At 37.7% G+C, this 11,152-nt stretch overlaps 1 protein-coding gene across 1 annotated transcript in view; it reads left to right on the plus strand.

Annotated features, from left to right (window-relative positions):
- ARL6 (ADP ribosylation factor like GTPase 6) overlaps window positions 1–11,152 on the plus strand; it is a 47,488-nt gene that overhangs the window by 14,979 nt on the left and 21,357 nt on the right. Inside the window, exon 5 of the mRNA XM_004706443.3 lies at window positions 5,906–6,000. Coding sequence (XP_004706500.1) covers window positions 5,906–6,000 — 95 coding nt within the window. The remainder of the gene's footprint in view (window positions 1–5,905; window positions 6,001–11,152) is intronic.

Raw genomic sequence — 11,152 nt, forward strand, 5'->3', positions numbered from 1 at the left:
CTGATACCTGATCCCATCGACACCTCATGATCACACAGGCTGGTGTTCTTCTTCCATGTGGGCTTTGTTGCTTCTCAGCTACATGTCCACTTGTTTATCTTCAAGCCTGTAAGACCCCAGATGCTATATCTTTTGATAGCCAGGCACCATCAGCTTTCTTCACCACATTTGTTATGCACCTATTTTTGTCTTCAGCGATCATATTGGGAAGGTGAGCATCATGGAATGCCAAGGTTATTAGAGCAAAGTTTTCTTGTGTTGAGGGAAGCCCAATGTCCGTCTGCTACCTTGATAATTAACATATAAATATATGTACATAGATCTATTTCCCTATTGTTACATATAAATATATTTACATATGTTCCTGCTTGTATTTAGACCTCTATACATTCCCTTTGCCTCCTAGTCCTTTCCTCTATTTCCATTTACTTTCCTCTTGTCCCACTATCATATTTGGCCTTCATTCGGGTTTCAGTAATTCCTCTCCGTTACATTGCCTTGATCAAGCCCTAGCTGGCATCCTATGCCCTCATCGCCATCGATTTTAGATCACTTGTTGTTCCCTTGTCCCTGTGTTTGTTAACACCCACTTCCTTTCCCGAGCTCCACTCTCCCATGTCCCCCACCCCCATTCCTGGAACCATCGGTCCCATTGCTTTCTCCTCTCGATTAGTTATCCTGCCTATCTTATATAGATAGATATGCAGAGACTATAGTAAGCACAAAAACAAGAGAGCAAAACAAAATAAAAAAACTGCAAAACCAAATAACACCCGAAAAGAAAAGCCTATATATAGCTCCAGTTCTGTTTGTTGACTTTTTAGGAATGTTTCAGGTCGACTCTGATAGGGTGCCATGCCCTGGCCCCAAAGTCTATTTTTGGTATTCCCGGGACTTCGTTGCTTTGCTTCCCTTGCTGCTCTCATGCAAGCCTTTAGTGTTTTGCCCTGGAGTGGTAGGGTCAGATTGGGCACAGTTACCATGCTGTGCCTTCAGTGTTGTTCCTCGTAGTAAAATGGGTCAGTGAGGGATGTCTTGTCTCATGGTGGTGCCAACCCTATGGTCCTCTCTGTGCATTGGATGCTCTGAACAGGAATATCGTCCTCGGGGCTTGGTGGGTCAGGATATGTTCCACTCTCTCTCCTTCCCTCTTTGATTGCTCCTATGTGCTCTGATCAGATGTTCCCCTCTACCTGATGTAGCTTCAGTGCTGTCCTCTGTGGTGCATTCTTCTGGGGGGGGTGTCCATGTAATTGGGATTGGGGCCGGCCATGCAGACCTCTATCTATTGGTTCCCTGCTTCATGCTAGTATGTTACATGCACGTCTTGGCACACTGGGTTGAAGTCTGATCCCTCTCTCCCTCTCCTGTGGCGATAAAAGCAACACCCTTCCCTTGATTGCGTTAGTGCCCTTTTCCCCTGATACCCATGTCTTTTTTCCCCCTCCTTTTTAGTTGACTGCCATATGTGTCCCTGGATTGGGTCTAGCCTCTGTCATAGTACCTGGACCTCACCCCAGGAATGAATGTATATAATAGCTTTTCCCTTATGCCCCTTTTGCATTTTTAAGCTTACCTCATTGGACTCATGTTGTACTTGTCCTTTTGTGCGTGGCTTACTTCACTTAGTGTAATTTCCTCCAGTTCTTCCCATGTGGCAATATGCTTCATGCATTCATCACTGTTTTTTAGGGATGTGTTATACTCCATTGTATGTATGTACCACAGTTTTTTTATCCATTCGTCTGTTGAAGGAAATTTGGGTTGTTTCCAACTCCTTGCAATTGTGAACTGTGCTGCGATGAACATTGGAGCACAGATGTCAGGCCATGGTTTGTTTCTTGCCTCTTCTGGGTATATGCCCAGTAGGGGGATTGCTGAGTCGTATGGTAGCTCAATTTCCATCTGTTTTAGATATCGCCAAATCTATTTCCATAGTGGCTGTACATACCTACAGGTCCACCAGCAGTGGATGAGAGTTCCTATCTCACCACAGCCCCTCCAACACTTGTTGCTTTCTGATTTTTTGAATTGGACTATCTTTGACGGTATTAGGTGGTATCTCATTGTTTTAATTTGCATTTCTCTTAATGGGTAATGATCAGGAACATTTTGTCATATGTTTATTGGCTCTTCGGATTTCTGCCCTTGTGAAACTTCTGTTCAATTCCTTTGCCCACCTCCTCAATGGGCAATTTATTTTTTTCTTTTTGGAAGTTGGCAGAAGTACTGTCGATTTTAGAAATATGGCCTTTGTCTGATGTGTCATTGCTAAAGATGTCTTCTCAGTCCATGGGCTCTCATTACTTTCTCGGTCAGTTCACATGGGCTGCATTGTAATGTTGATTTTTCATGTACTTTACATTTTCTTATTTAAAGAAGTATGGTCATATTTTACACTATGTCAAGTATTTCGGTCTTTCATGATCTTGTTTTTCATGCCCTCTTGTACCATACTTCTTTACCATTTAAGATGCAGATAGCCATCCTTTAAGAATGGCTCAAGACTTGCAAGGTAGAATTGGGATCATGATAGTGGGGGGCGGAGGAAGCATTTAGGGACTAGAGGAATGTTGTATTTTTCATTGTTGCTACATCGCACCTGGCTATGTACAGAGGGTGTACACTGGTATAGATAAGAACTGGAAACACAGGGTGTACACTGGTATAGATAGGAACTGGAAACACGGGGAATCCAGGGCGGATGATCCCTTCAGGACCAGTGGTGTGAGTGGCGATACTGCTAGCGATACTGCTAGCGTAGAAGGAGAGTGAGTTGGAAAAGGGGAACCGATTACAAGGATCTGCATGTGATCTCTTCCCTTGGGGACAGACAACAGAAAAGTGGGTGAAGGGAGATGTCAGACAGGGCAAGATATGACGAAATAATAATTTATAAATTATCAAGGACTCATGAAGGAGGGGTGTGCGGAGAGGGAGGGGGAAAAAAGAGGACCTGATGCCAGGGGCTTAAGTGGAGAGCAAATGTTTTGAGAATGATGAGGGCAATTAATGTACAAATATCCTTTACACAATTGATGTATGTATGGATTGTGGTAAGAGTTGTATGAGCCCCTAATAAAATGATTGAAAAATAAAATAAAACAATAAACAATTAAAAAAAAGAAAAATCAAGTGCTCACTAATTACTTTCAGTTCTAGAAGAGAGATTAAGAACCATCCAGGTACTAGGATCAAAAAGATATGCTTGTAATATTCAAATGAATTTGTTGCTTTTAATATTATTAGGACTCCTTCACTGAAGATTAGGGTGGCTCACTTTTGCTCCCAGTACTTAAAAACAAGGCTCTTAAGTTAAACTCCCTTTTGTTATTATACCTGTAATCATTGCCAGATCAGATTTAGATTCCGATGAACTCTTTCCTGCAAATGAATATGGGAGTATATATTGCATTCCTCTGATATGAACGAATAAAAAATTTGTTACAGATAATCTTTTAGGTTAGGACTGTAATACATAGAAACCTAGAGAAGCTCAGAGATCAGAAAAAAAGACTCTATCAAATGAAAAGTGGCATATTTATGGTATACTGTATTAAATTTATTGAGAAATGTTGGATTTTTAGAAAACCTGTTTTCAATACAGGATTTCTGTATTCCTCTTCTAATTAGTTATTAATTACACTACAATATGTTTAATTTAGATACTTTAAGAAATATGCATTCTAGTTATAAAAAAATATATTTGAAAAATGAACATTTTCTTCTGACTTTAATCTATTTTTCTTTTAAAGACTTTTGAAGAAGTTGATAAGCTCAGAAATATTGTAGTTAAGGTGTAAATTGAATACTCAATATAATTATTAGGAAGAAGTTAATACATTTATTTTCTCTATGTCTATTTTTTTCTGATTATGAAAGAATAAGTGAATTTTAACTGATAAACTGCAGGGGCTTAAGAGATTTATTAGATTGCTGAGAGAACAAGGAGCCACTCTTACAAGTGGGATTCTAAGAAATATATATTTGAGGATGATTTAACAATATTTGTTCAAATAAAAAATGTTCATGCCCAGCATTTGTACATTTAGAAATATATTTTATGACTAGAGCTAGCAGGTAAAGCTATAAAGAGAAAAATTTGCCTTGAGAATGATCGATTGTGACATGTTTTCAGATCTCAATTTTATAAAGGAAAATCCTGTTTTAATAAAAATGTGTGTATATATGTTGCTGTTGTTGCTACGTGCCATTAAGTTGACACTGAAGCATGCGGAATAGAACAACTCCATAGGGGGTTTAAGCCTTTGCCCTTCCAGCAGCATATCCCAGACCTGCCTTCCAGGGTTCCTGGTGAAAGAGGGAGGGAGGTGTTCTACTCCCATAAAAAGTTATCATAAGTCTCTGAAACTCACAGGGGCAGTGCTACCCTTTCCTATAGCATCGTAGTAAGTTGTCATGGACTCCATGTCAGCAAGTGAGTGATCTTGCAACGTGTCTCTTTTATAACCATTAGAAGAAAAGCGGAAAATAATGTAAATTTTCAGTTGCTGGTTTACTGCATTAGTGAATCCTTAGACCTACTCAGTTGCTAGCCATCAAATCAAATAGAATAAAAGACATTACTCGGTATTGTTTCAGAGTAGTTTCATTTAAGTTATATTTATGTATGCTTTTGTATGCGGCATATCAAATATAAAATGTGTTTCTTGAGGGTGGGCTGAAGAGGGGGAATGGATTACAGGATCTGCATGTAACCTCCTCCCTGGGGAATGGAAAGGGGGAACCGATTACAAGGATCTGCATGTAACCTCCTCTCTAGGGGACGGACAACAGAAAAGGGGGTGAAGGGAGATGTCGGACAGTATAAGATATGACAAAATAATAATTTATGAATTATCAAGGATTCATAGGGGGGCTGGAATGAGGAGCTGATCCCAGGGGCTTCTGTGGAGAGCAAATGTTTTGAGAATGATGAGGGTAATGAATGTACAAATGTGCATTATATAATTGATGTATGTTTGGCTTGTGATAAGAGTTGTGTGAGCCCCCAATAAAATGATTTTAAAAAAATAATAAAATAAAATGTGTTTCTCATTTATAAACACATTGCTTTTTCACTATAGGTTATGTAAAAATTTTTTTAAAAACCTGAGAAACACTGGTGTATAGCCTCAGTGCTTGATAATAAAATACAGTAAGCATTCCTGTGAAGCCTTTTGTAAGCTGAAATGGCATATATCAGAGAAGTAACTACCATTAATTTATATAGGAATTTTTTAGAATTCCTTGGCCTAACAATTAACCTATCAGTCATACCAGACAGCACATACAATGAAGATAACACTGCTTATATAGTGTCCATAGACCCAATTCAAAGCTGTGATGGCTTGATGCTGTGTAGTTCTTAGGGAAGGAACTTAGCAATACCACTTTCTCTGCTCAGGGTGCGATTGCCTCATTCATAGATTCCTACATTTACTAACACGGACCACTATTTCACTTTACGCCACGCCCCCTTTTTTTTTTTTTTTTTTTGTAAAAGTGAAAATCTTTGCTTGAAAACAGGTACTAATCTAGTCTTTGATAAAAATGAAGTTGAAGTGGTATAAACCATACTTTGGAAAAGTAAGTGATGCTTGTAGGTCAGATTATATTGCTAAAAAAATTTAGTAATTAAGGGGAAAAAATATCTGGGGCTTCAAAATGTGAGAAATTCCATTGTCTTTTAATTCTATTTTCCACAAACATTTAAAACTCCCTCATATAACTAATGGTTAATATACTAATCACATAAACAAATTAATATGAAAGAACTCCACAATCTAATGTTCAGCAGACATTAGACATGAAGTCATAATATGGAGGTTAAAAAATGCAAATGGATAGCAAACATGGAAAAATTTCAAAGTGTGGTTTAAATTTTTCTTTTTATATTACACAGAGAAGGACAAGCCATTATTTTTGTCATTGATAGTAGTGACAGATTGAGAATGGTTGTGGCCAAAGAAGAACTGGAGACTCTTCTGAATCACCCAGGTATGTGGATGAGTTTCCATTTCTGGGTTCCTACATGCTTACGTGCTTGTCTCTGGGTGTGTTATTTTGCTCTTTTCCGTTGATGACAGTGATGCTCATGCTGTTTAATTATCTCTTATTAGACATTTTTAAATACAAAACACATGTAGAATTCACAATATCCTTACCTGCATTTTCTGGGTCTCAATTTTTTTTTCAATGCCTTCTCCCCACAAAAAATGTTTCTCTTTTTTCTGACCACACAGATATATGTGCTGAGAGTAAAAATGCAAACAGCAAAAGAATAAAGGAGGAAGTAGAAATCATTTTATCTTAGTATGCACTAAAATTTGGGTTAGTATCCTCTCATGCATTATACATACGTGTGTGTGTGCTTTTGTGATTATCTGTTCACAGCATTTTTAATATATTTTCTGAAATTCTTCAGAAACATGTTTGTTTTTAGTCCCCCAATCCCTTCTTCCATAGTTAACTGACATTAACAACTAAGTAGGGTGTTATTTTTCTTTCAAACCTTTCCCATATACCCTATTTATATATAGACACATCGATGGCAGTGAGTTTTTTGGTTCAATTTATGATCGTGATATATTTTCCATTTACCTATACCTTTGTAAATTATTATTAGTGATCTTTTATAATACAGAATTTACACATTTTTAAATCAATTTCCCCTCCTTTTTTTAAAAGGTAAATGGTTCATATTTGAATGGTTTATTGCTACTAATGAAAATGCTCTTGATTTATGAACACTGCCTTTTAATCTAATTACTTTGTTAAATATATTTATAATTTCAGGTTGTTTGTGCCCTTAGGTTTAAAGTGAATTTCTTGTGTATGGCATATAGGTGTCCTGTTTTTTTCCCATTTTGACAAATACTGCTCAAATTACAATATTTAGTTTATGTACATTTCATATTATGTTGGATGTTAAGTCGCCATCTTGTTTAATTTTTTTTAACTCATCTACTCTTTTTCTTTTCTTCTTCCTTTCCTTCATTTACTCGAATCAAATATTGTTAGTATTCCACTTTCTATCACTTCTCTGTTAGTTGTCATACTGTGGTGGCTTCTGTGTACCTATGATGCTGAAGGATAAATTATGGGTATTTCAAATACCAGAAGGGTCATCCCAAGTGAACAGGTTTCAGCAGAATTTGCAGCCTACAAAAAAGGTATAGGCTGTTCACTTTTGAGGGATTATCCACAAAAAATCTTGTGGATAGCAGCAGAACATTATCAGCTCCTGAAAACCTCACAGATATCAACAGAGTATTGTCAGGTAATAGTGCCAGAAGGTGAGCCCCTTAGCCCAGGAAGCACTGAGGATATGATTGAAGAACAGCTGGCTTCTCAAAAGAGAGTCTATTATAATGACGTGAATCGAGGAAAATCTTTGGGACCTTGATTTGTTTATTGAACCTGACTCAAAATGAGAAAAAATAGCTGCAAATATTTATTAATAATTGGAACTTGGAATGTATGAAGTATGAATATAAGGAAAAGTGGAAGTCATCAAAAATAAAATGGAATATTAACAGATTGATATCCTACGCTTTAGTCAGCTGATATGGACTGGTATTGGCCATTTTTAATAAAAAAGGCTGAGAATGATGAATTCAAGTGGAATGGTCTTGCATTCATTGTCAAAACAAATATTTCAAGATCCATCCTGAAGTATAATGCTATCTGTGATAGCATATTTATCTGTATGCAGGCAAATCCAATCAATTATTTTTAAAATTTATTATTAATTATTATTCAAATTTATTATTTATTATTATTCAAATTAATTATTATTATTATTCAAATTTATACACCAACCACTAAAGCTAGTCAAGAAGAAATTGAAGAATTCTACCAGTGTCTTCTGTCTGAAATTGATCAAACATGCAATCAAGATGTATTGATAATTATTGGTGATTGGAATATAAAAGATGGAAACAAAGAGGGAGGAACAGTAGTTAGAAAATATGGCCTTCCTTCAGAGGACAGCACTGAAGCCACAGCTCAGCGAGAGGGGAGGGTCTGATCAGAGCACACAGGAGCAAGCAAAGAGGGAAGGAGAGAGAGTAGAATACATCCTGGCCCACCAAGCCCCGGGGACAATATTCCTGCTCAGAACAGCCAATGTATAGACAGGACTATATTTATTTTTTAATTTTCATTAATTACATTTTAAACAATAATAACAATGGCACTACACCAAGATTTCTCAGGATGGACCATACAGAAATCAAATGGACTACATCTATGGGAAGAGACGATAGAGAAGCTCAATATCAGCAGCTGAAACCAAGGCAGGGGACTACTGAGGAACAGACTGTCAATTATATGGATGTGAGTACAAGATACAGCTGTAGGAAATGAAAACAAGTCTCCTAGACTCAGACACTACCCAAACAGTTGAGTATGTACCACTTGAATTTTGAGAATATCTCAAGAAAAGATTTGATGCATTGAACATTAAGGATAGAAGATCTGATGAGCCGTGGGATGACGTCAGAAACATTAAAGATGAAGGAAACAATGGATCATGAAAACAATAGTATAGAAAAGATAATCTGGCTATCAGAAAATATTCTGAAACTGGCTTTTAATCATAGAAGAGCTCAGGCATATGAAAGAAATGATGAAGCCAAGGAGCTCAACAGGAAATGTCAAAAGGCAGCTTGAGAAAATCATTTATTATAATTAAATGTAGAAAACCAAAAAGGAAGAACATGTTCAGCATATCTTAAACTGAAAGAACTCAAGGAAAAATTCAGGCCTCGAGTTACAAATCTCAAAGATTCCATGGGCAACGTGTTGAGAAATGCAAGAAGCAACAATAGAATATGCAAAGAATACACAGAGTCACTCTAACAAAAAGAACTAGTTGAAATTCCACCATTTTAGGAAGTAGCATATGACCAAGAATCAATGATATGAAGGAAGATGTCCAAGCTACAATAAAAGAATTGGCAAAAAAGAAAAAAGTTCCAGGATGTGAAGGTATACCAATTAAAATGTGTAAACAAGTTGAAACACTGATTCATCTATCCCAAGAAATTTGGAAGACAGCTACCTGGCCATCTGTTGGAAGAGCTCATATTTGTATACATTCAAAAAAAAAGGTGACCCAACAGAACATGCAAATTATAAAACAATATCATTGGTAGCACATGCAAGTAAAATTTTGCTAAAGGTGATCCAGCCATTGATTCAACAGTACACTGACAATGTAGTTGCCAAAAGTCAGGCCAGATTCAGAAAAGGACGTGGAGCAAACAATAACATTGATAACTGATGGATCTTGGCTAAAAGCAGAGAATACTAAAAATATATTGACTTGTGTTTTATTGACAATGCCAAGGCATTTGACTATGTGGATCATAATAAACTGGATAACCTTGAGAAGAATGGGAATTCCAGAGCACTTCATTTTGCTTCTTTGGAACTTGTACACGAATCAAGAGACAGTTGTGCAAACAGGGCAAAGGAATGCTGCATGGTTTGAAATCAGGAAAGTTGTGTGACAGAGTTGTGTCCTCTCACCGTACTTGTTCAACCTGTATGCCGAGCTAATCATCAGAGGAGCTGGATTATATGAAGAAGAATGTGGCATCAGGATTGGAGGAAGGCTTTTTTTCCCCCAAAAAATAATCTGGTTATTTAGTTTTAAATACTTTTATTGGGGACTGTTACATCTCTTATCTCAATCCATACATTCCTCCCATGTGTCAAGCACATTTGCACAAATGCCGCCATCATCATTTTCAAAGCATTCTCTTCCCACTTGAGCGTTTGATATCAGGTCCCCATTTCTTCCCCCTCCCTCCCCAGTCCTCCCTCCCTCCCGAACCCTTGATAAGTTATAGATTATTATTTCCCTATCTTACATCATCCTCCGTTGCCCTTCACCCACTTTTCTGGTGTTTGTCCCCCTGGGAGGGGGTTATAGGCTGATCCTCCCCCTTTCTCCCCCCACCCTCCCCTAATCCTCCTGTTATCTCTACTCTCATTGTTGGCCCTGAGGGATTTATCTATCTTGGATTCCCTGGGTTGCAGACTCTTTGTGCATGTTTTGGTCTAATCCGATTTGTAAGGTAGAATTGAGGTCATGATAGTGGGGTGAAGGAAGCACTGAAGAACAAGAGGAACGTTGCGTTATATCGGTGCTATAATGCACCCTGGCTGGCTCATCTCTTCCCTATGACCCCTCTGTGAGGGGATGTCTAATTCCATGCCCACCCCCCATTCACTTTGGGTATGGTTTTATTTTGGGTCTTAGATGCCTCTTACCTGATCCCATTGACACCACTGGTGTGCTTCTTCGATGTGGTTTTTGTTGTTTCTCAGCTAGATGACCGCTTGTTTATCTTCAAGCCTTTAAGACCCCAGACGCTATATCTTTGGATAGGCGGGCACCATCAGCTTTTTTCACCACATTAGCTTATGCACCCATTTTGTCTTAAGCAATCATGTCGGGAAGTTGAGCATCACAGAATGCCAGATTGTTAAAGTGTTCTTGTGTTAAAGAGCACTTGAGTCAATGCCCAATGTTCATCTGTAACCTTAATTCTTAACATATAGATATGAGTGCATAGTTCTCATATGTACATGAGTACATAGTACTATGTACATAGTACGTATGTACAAGCCTGTATTTTGGCCTCTATAAATGTCCTTTGCCTCCTTGTTCTTTGGAGGAAAGCTTATTAACAGCCTGTGATATGCGGATGACACAACCTTGCTTGCTAAAAGTGAAGAGGACTTAAAGCACTTGTTGATGAACATCAAGGATTACAGCCTTCAATATGGGTCACAACTCAGTGTAAAGAAGACCAGAATCTTCACAACTGGACCAATATATAATATTGGTCATGATAAATGGAGGAAAAGTTGAAGTTGTCAAGGATTTTGCCTTGCTTGGATCCACAATCAATGCTCATGGAAGTAGCAGTCAAAAGATTAGATGACACATTGATTTGGAGAAATTTGCTGCATAGGACTTTTTTTTTTTAATCATTTTATTAGGGGCTCATACAACTCTTATCATAATCCATACACATCAGTTGTGTAAAGCGCATTTGTACATTCATTGCCCTCATCATTCTCGAAACATTTCCTCTCCACTTAAGCCCCCGGCATTAGGTCCTCATTTTTCCCC

This window comes from Echinops telfairi, unplaced genomic scaffold (assembly GCF_000313985.2).
Source record: "Echinops telfairi isolate 266 unplaced genomic scaffold, ASM31398v2 ScPeMD7_6;HRSCAF=24_1, whole genome shotgun sequence".
In the NCBI taxonomy this organism is placed as follows: domain Eukaryota; kingdom Metazoa; phylum Chordata; class Mammalia; order Afrosoricida; family Tenrecidae; genus Echinops; species Echinops telfairi.